Source organism: Rhodnius prolixus, unplaced genomic scaffold, assembly GCF_049639745.1.
Source record: "Rhodnius prolixus isolate KJV_2025 unplaced genomic scaffold, Rpr scaffold_10, whole genome shotgun sequence".
NCBI lineage: Eukaryota > Metazoa > Arthropoda > Insecta > Hemiptera > Reduviidae > Rhodnius > Rhodnius prolixus.
Genome location: NW_027411615.1, coordinates 10,459,584 through 10,476,510, shown reverse-complemented (window position 1 = coordinate 10,476,510; position 16,927 = coordinate 10,459,584). Strand labels below are relative to the sequence as shown.

Below are 16,927 nucleotides of genomic sequence, written 5' to 3'. Positions count from 1 at the left end.
TGTAACTAATTTCAAAATGGAGGTTTTACCCAAAATTCCACTGAATATAAATTCTTGGCCAGCTCATTGTTAGTATCAGGGCAAGTTTCAAAAAAGTAAAAAAAAATCCTTACTGTAAAGTTGAACTTTGGGTTGCAGGTGGTTCATTACAAGTTACTAGGACATCTCTCATGGGGACTTTATAAGAAGTGTGTGAAGATTTGCGAGGAATCGGTCAAATAAAACAACTCGTCTTTTTTGCCAACGTTTCGACAAATATATTGTCCTCTTCAGTGCCTGGATATTACGTTGGCTGGATAAACGTTGGCAAAAAGAAGAGTTGTTTTATTTGACCGATTCCTCGCAAATCTTCCATCCTAAGTTTAACAATTTGCGGTCACGAAAACTATATATTCATATGTGTAGCAAATCTTTAATCTAGAGCTTTTGACGTTTTTTGTTTTTTAACAAACGCGAGCACACAAATAATTTTCTAATGCCATTTTTTTTGGACCCAGAAGACTTTTAAAAGTGCCTTTCCTTTGGCAACTCGGCATTGAAAATTTACCATGATTGCAATACTTAACTCTTACACTTTCTGTTATGTGACGATTCTGTTCCGGAGAACATCCCTTGATGTCGTTGTTTCTAGTGCATAACTGGTTTCGGGTGACCATTTGAATCTTCAGGATTCTTAATAAGCCATGATTTTCTGTGCTTTGCACTGACAAAATTTACTCTTTTGAGCTCGATTAACTTCGAACGTGAAAAACACTTTGCTTACCAAGACTTATTGGAGGTTAGTGAATCTTCCAAATAATTCGATTCCTAAAAATTTTAAAATGGCTTACGACACTGTATCGCGCGTTGGACTCATTAGGTGCTTGTTGAACCTTAATGTCCCTGCGAAGGTGGTTAGACTGATTAATATGACGCTAACAGGCACGGTATCCAAGGTAGTTGTGCAGAATAATTTATCCCAGGAGTTTCCCGTAAACGTGGGCCTAAGACAAGGAGATCCAATGTCACCGCTTCTCTTTAATTTGGTATTGGAAGTGGCGATAAGAAATACGTTGTCAATATCCGGCGGCAATGTATACAATCGTCTAGTGCAGTGTCTCGCCTATGCGGATGACTTAGCACTTATAGCTCGATCCGCAGCGTCACTAAAATCATCCTTTATAGAACTAGAGAAAAACGCTGCCGAGAATGGACTGTGTGTCAACGCTCAAAAAACCAAGTATATGGTGACTACGAGAAGAGCCAGGCAATTTAGGGAGCTACAAGTTGGCCAACACAGTTTCGAAGGAGTGAGGGAATTTAAATATTTGGGAGCTACCCTTACATCCAAGAACGAGGTGAGCCACGATGTTAAGAGCAGAATAGCAGCTGGGAATAGATGCCTGGGCATGCTAAGACAAACGCTCCGGAACAAAAACTTGTCCAGGCAGGCCAAAGCGGTCATCTATAAAACGATTATTAGACCGGTTGTTATGTATGGCTCGGAGACGTGGGCGCTGACGGTGGCCGATGAAAGTAGACTAAATTGCTGGGAAAGGAAGGTCCTTAGAACTATCTACGGACCTATAGCTGACAATGGAGTTCTCAGATGTAGAAGGAACATCGAGCTGAAGGAGCTGTATAAGGATGCAGACTTGGTGACCACTATTAAAATCGGAAGACTGAGATGGTTGGGGCACCTAGAAAGAATGGATCGTTGGAGAGGCCCACGCAAGGCTTTTGAGGGGCATCCTGGGGGGAAAAGACCGCGGGGTAGACCGCGACTCCGTTGGCTGCAAGATGTGGAGGATGACCTCCAAAAAAATGCAGATACACCAATGGAGAAGAAAGGCAGTAGATCGAGACGGCTGGTCTAATCTGCTTAAGGAGGCCAAGGTCCTACAAGGGCCGTAGTGCCAAAGGAAGAAGAAGAAGAAGAAGAAGAAGAAAAATGGTGCGAGCTAACCTAAAAAAAAAAAAGGCATTGTTCGTTTTCCTAAAAATTTGTAGCTGGTGTTTAGCTTGTATTTGTTTAATACAAAATTACGAAGGTTCCAAGTCGTTATTTTTTCCACTGTTTCATTACTTTCTCTTAACTTAAGATTGTTATAGCCTTGTTCTTAAGTTTTAACGTTATGTAAATTCTATTTCAAAAGCTAACATATAAATGATTTTTTTTTTGTGAAACGCTTAGAATAACAAAACATTTAGTAATTACAGTAAGAGTAGAGTATAGCGCTAGTGTATAACATGGCAGAGGTCAAGGGGTTTCACGAGTTTTCCTTCAGGAGTTTTCTCTTAATAGGACGAGCTACAACTCATTAGTTTAATGATGGATAGTGAAGATATTAGTAAGGTGAATTAATCTAAACAGTTCTTCAAATAAATATTATATTTACATTATTTACAGCCTTTTTAAGCCATTTTTTAAAAAAAAAAAAGAAAAGAAGAAGACATGTTTGGCACTTATAACACCATTGAATAACAATGTTGAATGCACAAATTCATCCTTTTACATATATAATCATATAAATTGGCACAAACAAAATTTAAACATTACTTATAAATAATCTTATAATTACACTTATATCATTGAATTATATACTTATCACAACTATATAGGCAGGCCTTTTATTAGGTTTATTCTTCCCATTCGTACTATTATGATTTTTTTATTTATTTTAATCAATAATAATGTTTACTGTAAACAACAAATACAATTATACTTATGTATGAACGTGATGAGTACATAATAGATTTCATTTTATTTTATTCAGTTGTCCGATTGTTATGATATTTACATCGACACTGTGCAAATACGTTTATTTTATATTTACATTAATAATTCTTATTTACATTTAAATAACGTACTACCACTTTATATATATAGTGTATTTACATCACGATTATTATTTATTAAATAAAAGCAAGTTATATTCATAGTTTACTCTATTTCGCAATAATCACCAAATATTAATTAACTATAGAGATCGAGATTAGGCTGTTATTTGAAGGAAGTGTTTCTTCAATCATTAGACGGCGTTTCTCTACTTTTACGACGCGAAATTCATTAGAACGAGTGAAATGAACATCATCAAACTTAGCCTTTTCGCAAGTACGCATTTAATGCAAAAAATCTGTGACTTAGAAACGAGAAATATACTCCGAAAAGAAAACAAGTTGAATTCACTTCTAATAATAATTATCCTGTCAGAATAAAATGTCAGCATTGTAAAAAATAAATAAACCTTCCATTAAACAACACTAAAGAATGAAAATTTAAAGTTAACTTATTATATCTGCTTATATTTAAGTATTTAGAAGAGGATTAGGTTTGACGCAATAGTTCTGGGCGTGGGCAGCTTTCTGGGTGGAAGTCTCACGAGGCCAACGTAAATGTAATTCAATGTTTGATGTAATTCCAAACTCGTCTTAGCACGTAATGTGATATTTGGGAGATTAATGCTTCCTTAAATGATAAGTAAATAGATTGCAATATATGTTTAATATTTTTTCAGAAAAGTAGCTACTTCTCAGCCCTATTTTATTGGGTTTTAAAGCCTTTAGAGAAAACATCAACGTAGAAAGGGGACTAGGTGCTGGGATCCTTTTGTAGAAAATGGGTCTGTGATTTATCTTGGAGAATAGAATGGTATACATAATAGGGGGAGCAAGTTCATAGTCAACAAGGGGTCTATTGTAGTGCAGCTAGCGCTAACCAATTGCCCAGAGTACACGTGCGAGCCCCAATTTCTCACAGGTAAGCCCCAAAAGCTGCCTTAGAGGCGCCTCCGCATTTCTTAACACCATGGACGTTTCTAAGCCCAGTGTGAGGAGTCTCGCTCCTGCTATGCGCTCAGAAAAGCAGAATTCATGGAACGATTACTCTTCTTCGTTCAAGGAAAACCTAAAATGATGTATCATCGACCAGCCAACAGGCTCGATGTTGTCTCCTGAATCGACTTTGGTCCGGATACCAAATTTGGAAGAATAGAGGATGTGGAATACCAGTGAGGCAAAAAAAGTCTTTTCCAACTAAAGTGCCCCAAAAGTAGTCGACAGCCAAAACATTTAAAAAATTATCCGAATAGGAAACAAGTTTATGCTGATTGCATGAGATGGTTCGAACAACACCAAGCTGTTTTTCTGCAATTTAGAATCTAAAGTGGTTCTAAATATGATATTCGACTTCACACCTCTGTAGTTTAGACTAAATTCTGTAAAAGTTCCCCTCGAATTGAAGTTACACTGGCACCGGAAATCATATTATGGCTAAGACAAGCATTAATATACTAAAATAGTCGTCCTTTGGCTACTATTTTTTCTGGCTATGAATCGATGGCAAGCAAAGTCTCAAATCTCTTGGAACTCCTCGGAGGATCATAGTAGGAATTAAAAAAGAAGGCAAAAATCTCAGACACAGTTTTTCTGAACACTCAAGATCTTTAACAAAATGTCCATAATTCAAACATAAATAGTTATTCCTATTATGGTTTGATATAAGAATTAATTTTTAATTATTATAGTTTTTTATTTTTTACGACCTTATTTATTTTATTGTTTCACCTTAATTATGTTATAAACTTTATTACTGAATACATAAACTGTTTATTAACTAATTTCATCATCTCTTATCACGAAATTTCAATTATTATTAGATATTAAATATTTTGTTTATTTACATAAAAATATATATATATTTACATTAACAAAAATGTATCAAATACAAATCTAAATTAGTAGCGACATTTAGCAATAATAAAAACTTAACAAACTACGTAGTACATAATATTTATGGACTAATTAGTTAATTAGTGAGTTGAAATCCAATTGGATGTGGAGTTGAAACCAGGAATCATGAATAACTGATTTGATACAAGCTAATTGTACTTCAAAAATAAACAAATCTCTGTCCTAGATTGAAGTGGAAGTGCAGTAACAATCAATGAAAACGGAAAATTAGGCCAGACTGTTCACAGCTGCTAGAGCTTAATGGCGTCACTGCTAATGACCAATGAATTGCTAAGAGTTCTCAAGTTAAATTAAACTATGTGTTCGGTTGGTTTGAAGCCTATGGATCCAATGGTTCGAGCACCTTCTCTGACGATTAAGAAAACTTGTGTTATTTCAATGAATAAGTCCTAACAACCATGGAGCCGCGTTAGTTTTTTCTTCTCGTAAAAGCAAAAGATACAAACATAGACTCGGGACCGTTTTCCTTCACTTCCTGGCAAAACCTACACAAGTTCAGGAAACTTTTGTTCACAACTAATGAACTCCTTAACAAAAACTTACAGTTTTAAAAGTTAAGTATAAGGGTTGATTAAACGCCAAAAGGTACACAAATCAGCAGTTCCCAACATTTCATTAATACTTCATTGATATAATTTAAGTAATTTTACTGCATTAACTTTTCCTTCACATTTTTTAGAATTTATTAGATGTCACAGACCCTTATGCTGGCCATTTTCGTCTACAAAATATTTACTCAAGTAGCACACCATTTAACTTAGATTGACTGTAATATCTATTTATCTATAATAATCAAACTATTAATCACAGGTGAAAAAGAAAACGTTATAAAAAATATAAAAAAAATAAGAGGCTAAAAAATTCATAAACTTTTTTTACATCAATGATTTTATGCATTTATTTTTATTTTTAAATAAAAATCATTGGTTTAAGTTCATTCTTCGATTAAAGTAATTGTTATTTTATGTTGTAGTCAAACGTTTGTAATAATAAGTAATAAATAATCTGGCTTTATCGCAAATAATATAGTTTTCTTCAATTACATTCTCAATCTAGGTGTTCTTCCCACAATGTTATATATATGTAATATAAAATAAAGAAAATAAAGATATGCATATTTTTAGGACAGCTAATTATTCCAGTATTTTACCATAAGTAAAATTAGGGGGACTAAATTAAATTACAATTGAGAAATGAGTAAATATTGTTGAATAATCTACTTGTTATTAAATGTATATTATTTGTGCTCACGAATATTTCGGTAAGACGAATTTAAGACTGAAATATTGTTTTGAATCCTCCGTGATTGAAATTTAAAAAGTGGCCGACTCTAACTTTGTTTTTTTCTACTTTAACATGCATGTATATGTGACTACTCAGAATAATTCATCACTATCACTCATTTTATCATAATTATAATAAAAAAATATTATGAATGAACTGGCCAGCATAAGGGTCTGTGACATCTAATAAATTCTAAAAAATGTGAAGGAAAAGTTAATGCAGTAAAATTACTTAAATTATATCAATGAAGTATTAATGAAATGTTGGGAACTGCTGATTTGTGTACCTTTTGGCGTTTAATCAACCCTTATACTTAACTTTTAAAACTGTAAGTTTTTGTTAAGGAGATTTTTGTACCTTTTGGATAGATTTTCCTTTTTGTCTATTTGCAAAGTTACGTCTGCTTTACAGATTTTTTAAAATTTGGAATAAGCTATTCTATCATTATAACCTGATAAGGTGTTAAATCGGAACCGTAACTACCACTGGAGAGATCTTTTTAAAGAATGATTATAGTTGCGGTCCCCAAACCATCCTCAATAACCATTTTTTTGAGAAAGCGTTTTGAATAAAATAGGAAGGTATTTGTACGTAAATAGCAAAATTAAACTGCGATTTCAGTACTTCCTTTTAAGAGGAGCAAGAAAAATAAACTGCGATTACAGTACTTCTCCCTAAAAGGCAAAGATTTTGAATCGAACGACAATTCATTGATGTAAATCGGTTCACTCATTGATAATTTTAACGATTGCAGTACTTCCTCTTAGTAGGTGTAAGAGCATGATGGCACTTCACAGCCACGTAGAGGAGCTTTAACCACTTATTTGAGCTAAATTTTATCAAAATCGGACTAAGCTTTGTAGAAATATTGGTAATAATAGTTTTAGAAAGGGCCTTATTTGGGTGGGGCGAACTCCCCTCCTTATGAGGCATAGCGTCGAGACTTTTAAAGTACAAATCTGTACAAAATTTCGATTCGAATGACACTTCATTCATAAAAATCGGTTCACGTGTCGATAATTTGAAACGATTGCTATACTTCCCCTTAACAAGTGTAAGAGCTGATCGCCGCTTTAATGTTACGTAGGGGAGCCCTAACCCTATCATCCTACCAAATTTTATCAAAATCGGGCCAAGATTTACAGAGTAATTAGTAATAATAATTTTGGAGGGGGCCTTACATAAAGGGGGCTAACTCCTCTCCCATTCGATGTACAGCGTCGGGACCCCCAAAAGGCACATCTACATAAAATATTGAATCGAATGACACCTCATTCATGAAAATCGGTTCACGCGTTTAGGCGCTACGTTGTTTACAAGAAAGGTAACAACAAGAACAAGAACAAGAACAAGAACAAGAAGAAGAAGAACAAGAACAAGAACATTTTTTGAAAAAGCGGTTTTTGCTCATTTTCGGCAACTTTTTTCTCGAAACCTATTAGATCTGGGTGGTTGCAAAAAAATTACAGTTATGAAGGAGGGTTTGGAGTAAGATTTAAAGAAATTTTGGGAATTTTATCTTTTATAGAAAAAGAGAAAAAAATTGTCAAAGTTGGGTGTTTTTCAACGTTACGCTTTTTCGTGCAGTTTTTGATGGTCAACCCTTATACAACTGTCCTACCGGACAGTTTTAATGAGATACACATGTTTGGATCATAACTAATCATACTTTCAACACTCTAGTAAAATAACTTAAAATTCATTAAAATATGTAAATGGTATTTCGAAAATAACTGTAACTTCATCTGAGGTTTCTCACAATTACATTTGTCACGCTTTGGTTTTATTTCAAAAGTTACTTTTCATTGGCTCATTCTATAGGGTGAACTGAAATGGAAATTTTGGCCAATTTTTTAACATAAAAGAAATTCAGTTTCTCGAACCCATGAGCTCGCCCTGCACACCATATAATTATCCCCTTTCCTATGAGCTCCGTTTCTCAAATAACAATTAATAAAATAACAATTATAAACATCTTTAAATTAGCCTAAAATGTTCCAAAAGTTAAAGCCATTTAAATTATTCTAAGAAAAATCAATCTTTTTACGTCCAAATCAATATAACAACTTTAAACGTGTCAACAACGTAAAATTGTGACATTTGAGACTAAAGAGCATTTAATGATTTTTTTGTTTTGACACTATTTCACCGCGGTTCTGATTACATTTTTACAAAAGAGATTAAGAGACACTTATATTTTTAGCATTAAAAATACCTTGTGTTCAAAAATACATTTTCTGTGGAGAGCCTGAGATCTTTTATAATTCTCAGGAGGCAAACTAGTTATCCAAAGGAGTTATCCAAAACTACCAGCTCTCTGCTGATTTTGGAGCTTTTCTGGACCCAGCTTGGTACCAAGTGGAATAAAAGTGCAAATCTTTGTGCCTGAATAGCCAAACATCATTGGAATTCTTGATGATGTACTTAACGTATTATAACAGGGAACCTTTTTAAATTATCCAAAAAACACTTGTGAACAATTTAAAAGAATTAATGTGTTTTTATCTCTGAAAACAGCCTTAGTTTCTTAAATCTCTTTTCCCCATTTTAAAGATGGTCAAGACTGAATAAAACAATTGAACATGCCTAATTCTATGTCAAAATAATCTCCATAATCCTGAAATACTTCACGAAGGATGGCAGCTGATCTGAATGCCTTGAGAGAACATCTAGCACAACCTGTATTGCTGAAAAGTAAAGACAACAGAAGCTTGCAGTTTACAAACAGAAAGGAACATTTTTTTCTTTTAGATAAAGGAATGTGGCCTCAACAGAGATCTCTCAAATGAGTTTAGGTACATTTTGACTGGAAGTGTGCTGTCGAATATTTTTCTACACAATGGAATGAACTTGAAGTTTGTAGATATCTAAAAAGGAAGCGCTTGGGAACACAATCCTTCTGATAATGTCTACATCTGAGATTGTTGTGAAAGCATTGTCAAAGTGACTTAGATGTATTGGTTTGCAAAACTAGAAATTTTATAATATTTTTGAACAATAAGGAACAAAAATGTAAGTTCTCAATGAACAATGAACCAAAATCTAGAATAAAGTTCTGTAAAAAGCGCGCATTAGTTATTATAGACAATGTCCGTACAGCTTGCTCTGTTTTTCTCAAAGAAGCTTTAAAAAAATGTACCATTAATAAGTTAGTTTTCTTTTTTGAAGTTAAAAGTAACCTAACGTTATTGATTAAAGCTGTTCAGCTCTTGTAAGATAGTTTTTATCTTATTTTAGATGAGTTAATTCATATAAATAAATGTTTTACATCAATATATTCCATTTCAGTGGTAACATTATATAAATTAAGTAAATAAATGCATAAATAACATTAAATAAAATACAAATAAGTATAATATTCTACCCAAAATCTATCAGATTTATTTATATAATATACACCCTCTAAGAATAGGATTTGTTAATTTACTGAAATTTAAATAATAGATTGTTACATTAATGTGAAGTTATAGTTGATTGATATGTAGGAGGATGATGTCTGCCAGATGATGATGAGTTGTTGCTATTTATGTGATGATTTGGGAATGCTAGAAAACCTAATTGCGCGTGTGATGCTTCATTTAATGCTCTAGATCGGATACATGCTCGATATTGTTCTGGCCGACCTGCGCTTTCACATACCTGCAACAAATTATAATCACTATAGCTACAAATGTAAACAGATCTATTGATTTCTAATTTGTTAATATTATATTTTATCAAATACGTGGTAATAATAGATATTTGATTCTTTGGTGTTCAAATTTTTGGTGGTTTATAAATAAATCCTGGGTAGAAGAATTACAAAAAGTAGTAAATAATAAGAAATTTCATTGCGTAAAGGTTCATTACATTCTAGTTACTGCAATTTACAGACTAACAAAATTCTGCAGCAAATGGAAAATTAAAATTAACCACGACAAGACTAACGCTGTACTCTTCACCAAACGCAGACCTACTTTTAACCGACAAATCAGACATAATAACACTCTCATTCCGTGGTCTACCCACGTGAAGTACTTAGGGCTAACTTTAGACAACAAACTTGACTTTCAGTACGCACGTTCAGGACAAAGTAAACGCAGGCAAACTGGACTAGTAAGACTATTATTTCCTCTTCTCTCACGTGACTCCAAAATGACTGTGAATAACAAACTACTCCTCTACAAAGTAGTCATTAGACCGATGTTGCTCTACGCCTGCTCCGCCTGGAGTCCTGACTTGTAGTAGCAACATCAAGAAACTTCAGCTAACGCAAAACAAATTTCTCAGACTCGCAACAGACTTTCCGCGACACACTAGAGTTGACTCACTCCATGGAGACTGCGTCCATTACCCCCGGTACACTCCTACGATCCAAAAATCGTCTGCTCAAACTCCTTTCCATCCTAGACAGCCATCCTAATCCACTCTGACGCGACATAGCCTCCTACAGATCCTTCTACAACATCCAGACACAGGAGACTAAAACATATCCTACTCTAACTCTCTACACTAGCTGCAGGTTTTTCCTCTCCTTCTTTCCCTGCATTCCAATCCTCCTCACTTAACTTTTCTCTTTCTGCAGTAGATTAGAAGATTGAAATATATAATACATTTACACTTCTATATTTATTTTATGTATATATCTATTACAATAAATATTTATTCTATTCTAGTTACTGGGAATGAAAGATATAAGGTAACGAACATTGTTTCAAGATGAAGGCCATAAAATTGCTCTATTACAGTCGTACGTCATTGCGAACAATAATAACGTTGACGTCAGTAGAACAACAGCAACGCCTTTTCTGTGCAAGATAAAGAAATTTGCACCTTGTTCTAGATTTAATTAGAAAAGTATTGCATTTCACTACCCATCAAATGATTAATCATAATTTTAATCAAATTAGGTAAGCTATCTTTGATTCTTTAAGTTAGTTCTGCCAAGGAATGACTCTTTGGTTGAATCCACTCTCACGGATTCTTTTGAATGTATCCACACTTCTTTCTTTCACGTTTACACAGACGGGAATGCTTACGTAAATAAATATTTTTCCATTTAAATGAAACTATTTTCTTAATTTTCTTTTCATCATGCTGAAATATACGATTTACAAACGCTAACATTATATGCTCAATTATTATCTCGCAGGTTTTTCTCTTGGCAATTGTGAAAGCGTCTAATACTGTTACACAATGAAACTTTATAAAAAGTTAAATAATAAAAATAAAAGTCTAGAAAGGGTATTACTTATACATATTTTGCATTGTTGGTACTATTACACACTTCTGGTCCGAGTAATTTTTCCGTGATTGGGATCTAGAAAAAGAAAAATTCCCTACAACGGGGAAGGATGGAATTTCCTATTTCCATTATAATGCATTCCTTTTTATGCATTTAAGTCAAGGTTCATTAACCTAATTACATTAACATAACCATTTTAAGAAAGAAATGGAAAACAGAAAAAAAATCAGTTGTGTAAAATGTACTTCAACGTTACGGTTAGTAGAATGAGTTGAGCTTAGAGTCGTAACATTTCTTGCAACGCTGCTGTAAAGAGTTTAGTTCAGAGAATGGCCTCTTAACACACTTACAGAAAGCTGGGGTTGGTAAAGGGCCTGTAAACATTTCACGGTGACTACACAGAAATGTTCATAGTCATGAAGTTACAGTCGTACGAGTCACCAGTAATTTCTTCCATATATTTAAGCCCAGAGAAATCTAGATTGCAAAATTTTTTATAAGGCGAAGCAAGGTACTCTTACCCAACATTTCTTAGAGAACAATTATTATTATTTTTAATTATTTAAGGCGCGTCAACATCTAAGGTTATTGGCGCCCTTTATTAGCAGTCTACGAGAGAATTGGGTAAAAAATGATAACAAAATAAAAAGATCAGCGAGTTAAATTTTGCCTATAAGTTTCGTAAACGAAATGTAAAGATTGAGGTTACAGATCTTCGTTTCGATTTCTTCGTTTGTTACAAAATTTCTATGTATCCACTCTTCTCTCTCTCTCTCTCAAGTCTCCACAGACAGGAATACTTACGTAAATTTCTTACATGTTCAGGAAGTAATAGAACTTTATTTCCGGAGTGAACTCTACTTCGCAAAAGTTACTGCGGCAACACACTTTGTATCCAGAAAGAAAAAAAAAAGTAATTTCTTTCAAAAAAAGTTGTCAGCGGCGTCTGTCAAATGCAGCACCGATTACCATATTTAAGTATTTGTAAAAAAATATCCAACGCAAATATAAGAAAATAATATCTAAATGTTGTCAGGTAGTCCTAAACGCGAGGACACCCATTTCGATACAGGAATGTTTTCAAGAATTACATTGTCAGTAATTAAATGCTTCTTTTTTGTAAGAGCGAGCATGATAATGCAAGGAGTTTAATTTTGTTAATATTAAGAGAAACAAAGTGTGGAATTTAAATTGCCTCATACGAGGTGTGTTCAAAAAGTAACGGGAATTTTCGTTTTTTGAAAAAAATATTTATTTATTCATCTACATTAATATTGTCGCCTTCAAAGTAGTCCCCTTCGCATACAATACACTTGTGCCAGCGCTTTTTCCAATCCTCGAAACACTTCTGAAACTCGATCTTTGTGATAGCTTTCAGCTCTTTCAGCGATTCGCTTTTAATGTCATCTATGCTTGTAAAACGACGGCCTTTTAATGTTCTCTTTATGTTTGGAAATAGAAAAAAGTCACATGGAGCCATGTCTGGCGAATATGGAGGCTGGGGCATCGTTAAAGTTTTGTTTTTGGCCAAAAATTCACGAACAAGCAATGAAGTGTGAGCAGGTGCATTATCGTGGTGCAAAATCCATGAATTGTTTTGCCACAAATCCGGGCGTTTTTTTCGGATTGCTTCACGCAAACGGCGTTGAACTTGTAGGTAGTACTCCTTATTGATTGTTTGACCTTGTGGCAAGAATTCATGATGCACTATGCCATTAAAATCGAAGAACACAGTGAGCATAACCTTCACATTCGACCGCACTTGTCGAGCCTTTTTCGGTCTTGGCGATCCAGAATGCCTCCACTGGGACGATTGAGCCTTAGTTTCGACATCATATCCGTAAACCCATGTTTCGTCACCTGTTATAACACGTTTCAGTAGATCCGCATCGTTGTCGACTTCATTGAGTGACTCTTGAGCAACTTCCATTCTCCGCTGTTTTTGTTCGAAATTCAACAATTTTGGAACAAATTTTGCTGCCACACGTTTCATACCCAAAACATCCGAAAAAATTTCATGGCATGAGCCAATTGATATGGCAACATCATCAGCGACTTCTCTGATTGTGATTCGGCGATCGTTCATAACCATTTCTTTCACTTTTTTCACGTTTTCATCGGTTGTTGATGTGCTTGGACGTCCAGATCGTTCGTCATCTTCAACGTTTTCGCGGCCATCTTGGAAACGCTTATACCACTCGTAAATCCTTGTTTTACTCATAGCAGACTCACCATATGCCTTTATTAACATTTCACACACTTTATTACACTTTATTTCATTTTTTACGCAAAATTTAATACAAATTCTTTGATCCATTTTTTTTAACAAACAAAAATCGCCAAGCTCGAAAAACACGTCTAACCTTAACGGCTGCCACTTAAGAAGTAAACAATGAATATTACTGAAAATTTTATCGTACTTCAGGGGCATGTGTACCAACATAATAAAAAAAAAATTTTTACAATCAGACTCTCCAAACCCGCGAAATTTAAAAATTCCCGTTACTTTTTGAACACACCTCGTATAACCTTAAGAAGTGATAAATAATTACTTTGAAGATAATTAGTGTAATGAAAAAAGATATCATGAAAAACAAGACGGCTTGCTAACAACAACAACCCGAAAAAACTAATATTAAAAAGTAAATAATGATAGATTCATCCAATGAGGAATTCGTCTGAAGGTGGCCAATCTTGAACGTGAGAGCCCTTTCGCAAAGAGTTGTTATTAAACAAAGAAATTAGGAAAGAATAGGAACAAAAAGCAAAAAAAATGAATTCATTTATTATGGAAGCGTATGTAAAAGCAGGAATGTAATTAGGGCACTGAACTCATCGCCCACTTGTGTCACCAGATTTCGTGGATAGTCTAAAATTTTTCACCTCGAGCAGGTGATCATAATAATTTGTACTCCAAGCATCGATGATCTTAGATATTGCCATGCCTTAAATTGAAAGTAATCCTTAATAATAACATTTATCCTAGAATGAAGTAACAATGAAATTCATAACGGCTAAACGTGAGTACAAAGACTGATCTTTATTTACGAGGGGGTACCCAAAAATAACCGGAATTGCGTTGCCGCGCATGGAGCTTATGTAGTACGCATTTCTGCCGCTAGACGTGTATAGCGCAATTCCTTGCCAGTTCAGTCCTGCCTGTGGTTGTCTGCCTGGCTTGTTCTGTTCATCTGCAGTGATTGTTTTTACCAGCGCTGTTTTGTTCTTTTTTCGTTTTTTATGATGGCAAGTTTAAGTGTAGCTCTGAAATTTTGTTTTCTACTCGGCAAAAATGCTGCTGAAAGTGTTTTAATGTTGAAAACAGCTTACAAAGATGACGCTATGGGAAAAACTCAAGTATACGAGTGGTTTACTCGGTTTAAAAATGGCGACATGTCGATTGATGACAAACCTCGTTCTGGACGTCCATCAACTGCCCGAATCGACGAAAATGTTGAAAAAATTCGAGAGCTGGTGTTCACAGACCGTCGACAGACAATTGATCAACTGTCAGAGAGTAGTGGGTTATCTTGGAGCTCGGTTCAGCGAATTTTAACGGAAGATTTGGGGATGAAAAGGGTTGCTGCCAAGTTTGTTCCTCGAGTTCTGACTGACAATCAAAAAGAACATCGAGTTGAAACATGTCGTGCTTTGAAACAACAGCTTGAAACTGATCCAGACTTTCTGTCAAAGGTCATTACTGGTGATGAGTCATGGTGCTATGGTTATGACCCAGAAACAAAGCAACAGTCGAGCCAATGGAAGACGTCATCTTCACCCCGACCAAAAAAATGTCGTCAAGTCAAGTCAAGTCAAACATCAAAACAATGCTGATTTGCTTTTTTGATGCCAAAGGCGTAGTCCATTCAGAGTTTGTCCCCCCAGGTCAGACCGTCAATCAAACCTTGTATTTGGAAGTTTTGAAAAGATTGCGCAATAGTGTTCGCCAAAAAAGACCCGATTTGTGGCAAACAGGAGACTGGTTCTTCCACCACGACAATGCACCTGCACACACAGCCATCTCTGTTACACAGTTTTTGGCTAAAAATGGCATGGTTCCGCTGCCCCACGCACCTTACTCGCCTGACCTGGCTCCGTGCGACTTTTTCTTATTTCCACGCATGAAAAAGGGCATGAAAGGTCACCGATTTGACAACATTGAAGAGGTCAAGAAAAAAACGAAGAAGGAGCTGTCAGCCATTTCTAAAGATGACTACAAAAAATGTTTCGAACAGTGGAAGCACCGGTGGGACAAATGTATTAGTTGTAATGGAGAGTATTTTGAAGGGGATAAGGTTGTTCTGTAAAAAATTTGTAAATAAATAGCTTTTAAAAAATAATTCCGTTTTTTTTTGGGTACCCCCTCGTAAATAACGATTGAAAGAAGCTAGCAAATTATGAACACAGATGCTCACAATTATTTGGTTAATCACAAAATAATAACTCTAATTAAAAGAACATGGAGTAGTATACAAACATTAAATTTCCAATTTGAGAAAGCCTTCTTTTATTAACAAAAAAAAAATAAATAAATAAAAATAACAAGAAGTCATGTTCTATAAAATGGTGGAAAGAACAATACATCAAAAGTAGGAATATTTGTAGTGGTAACTGGTGCAGAAGAGGCTAAAAAAAGAGGATTGTTTCAGTTTTCTCGTAACAAAGATAACAGTGAAGAAGCGGCTACATACAGACTCCGTAGGGACGCATGCATGAATCAAACATAATGATTTCTTTTTGGAAATAAAAGAAAAGATGGAAAATAAAAGAAAGCAGAACATTAAACAGTGTAACTATATGTTATATACGATGTATGTATAGTATGAAGTACATAGGAGTTGGAAATTCAGGGTCCACTAGTATTAAATACGACAGAATAATTGAAAGTTAATCAAATTTACTTCCTGACAATCGTCTTTAGGAATAAAAACTTTATTAAGCTTTAAACAAAGCTCAAAATTCTTCGACCACATATTAGTCTAAAGTTTTCAAATATAGTATATTATTGATATTCCTTCAAATAATTTGTGCGCTTTAAGAAAGTTGCACTAATAGTAACTCTACGCATGAGTTGGTTGCAAACATTTAATATCGGAAATATCGATTAATAGAATGGTGGTTGAGAACGGCCACGTATGACGTCATTGAGGCTTAAGATAATCCTCATCAAATCCGATCATAGCTACTCCTATACTTACTGCAGGACAGTAGAATCTGAAGATACTGTTGCTGCCGACTCCTTTGGAAAAGGAGTAAATAAAGGAGATAATACCGCATACATTTCAGGAAAGGAACATTAATTTCAATCTTGGAAAAAAAATCATCAGGCATTTCCTTCCAAAACTGCATAGTGAACGACTTTTCTAAAGAGGGCAATTTAAGAAAAAATTATGTTGTGCCATTTTTTTTGGAACTAGCAAGAAGTAATTCGCCACCAGTTCATTCCAATTGATTTTAAATGAATTCCGTCCTTAACTCATTATTTTCAGAGATTATTTTCAAAAATATGAAAGCTCGCAAGAAAAGTGAGCAAAATATAGTAAAAATTGAATAAGAAAGTAAGGAAATAGAGCGAGTGAAGAGTCTTTAAGAACAAAATTTGGTTCAGATAAAACTAGAAATCAATGATTAAAGTTTAACGCAATTGATACACCTCTATCTCTACAGAAAATCTATAATACTGTTAAA

At 34.5% G+C, this 16,927-nt stretch overlaps 1 protein-coding gene across 2 annotated transcripts in view; it reads right to left on the bottom strand.

Annotated features, from left to right (window-relative positions):
• Nucleotides 1-2,417: 2,417 nt before the first annotated feature.
• The window catches only part of Csgalnact (Chondroitin sulfate N-acetylgalactosaminyltransferase), a 409,289-nt gene continuing 394,779 nt past the window's right edge, over nucleotides 2,418-16,927 (bottom strand). For both annotated transcript variants that reach the window (XM_074133944.1, XM_074133945.1), the window contains one exon: nucleotides 2,418-9,654. In XM_074133944.1, coding sequence (XP_073990045.1) covers nucleotides 9,469-9,654 — 186 coding nt within the window. In that variant the 3' untranslated portion in view covers nucleotides 2,418-9,468. The remainder of the gene's footprint in view (nucleotides 9,655-16,927) is intronic.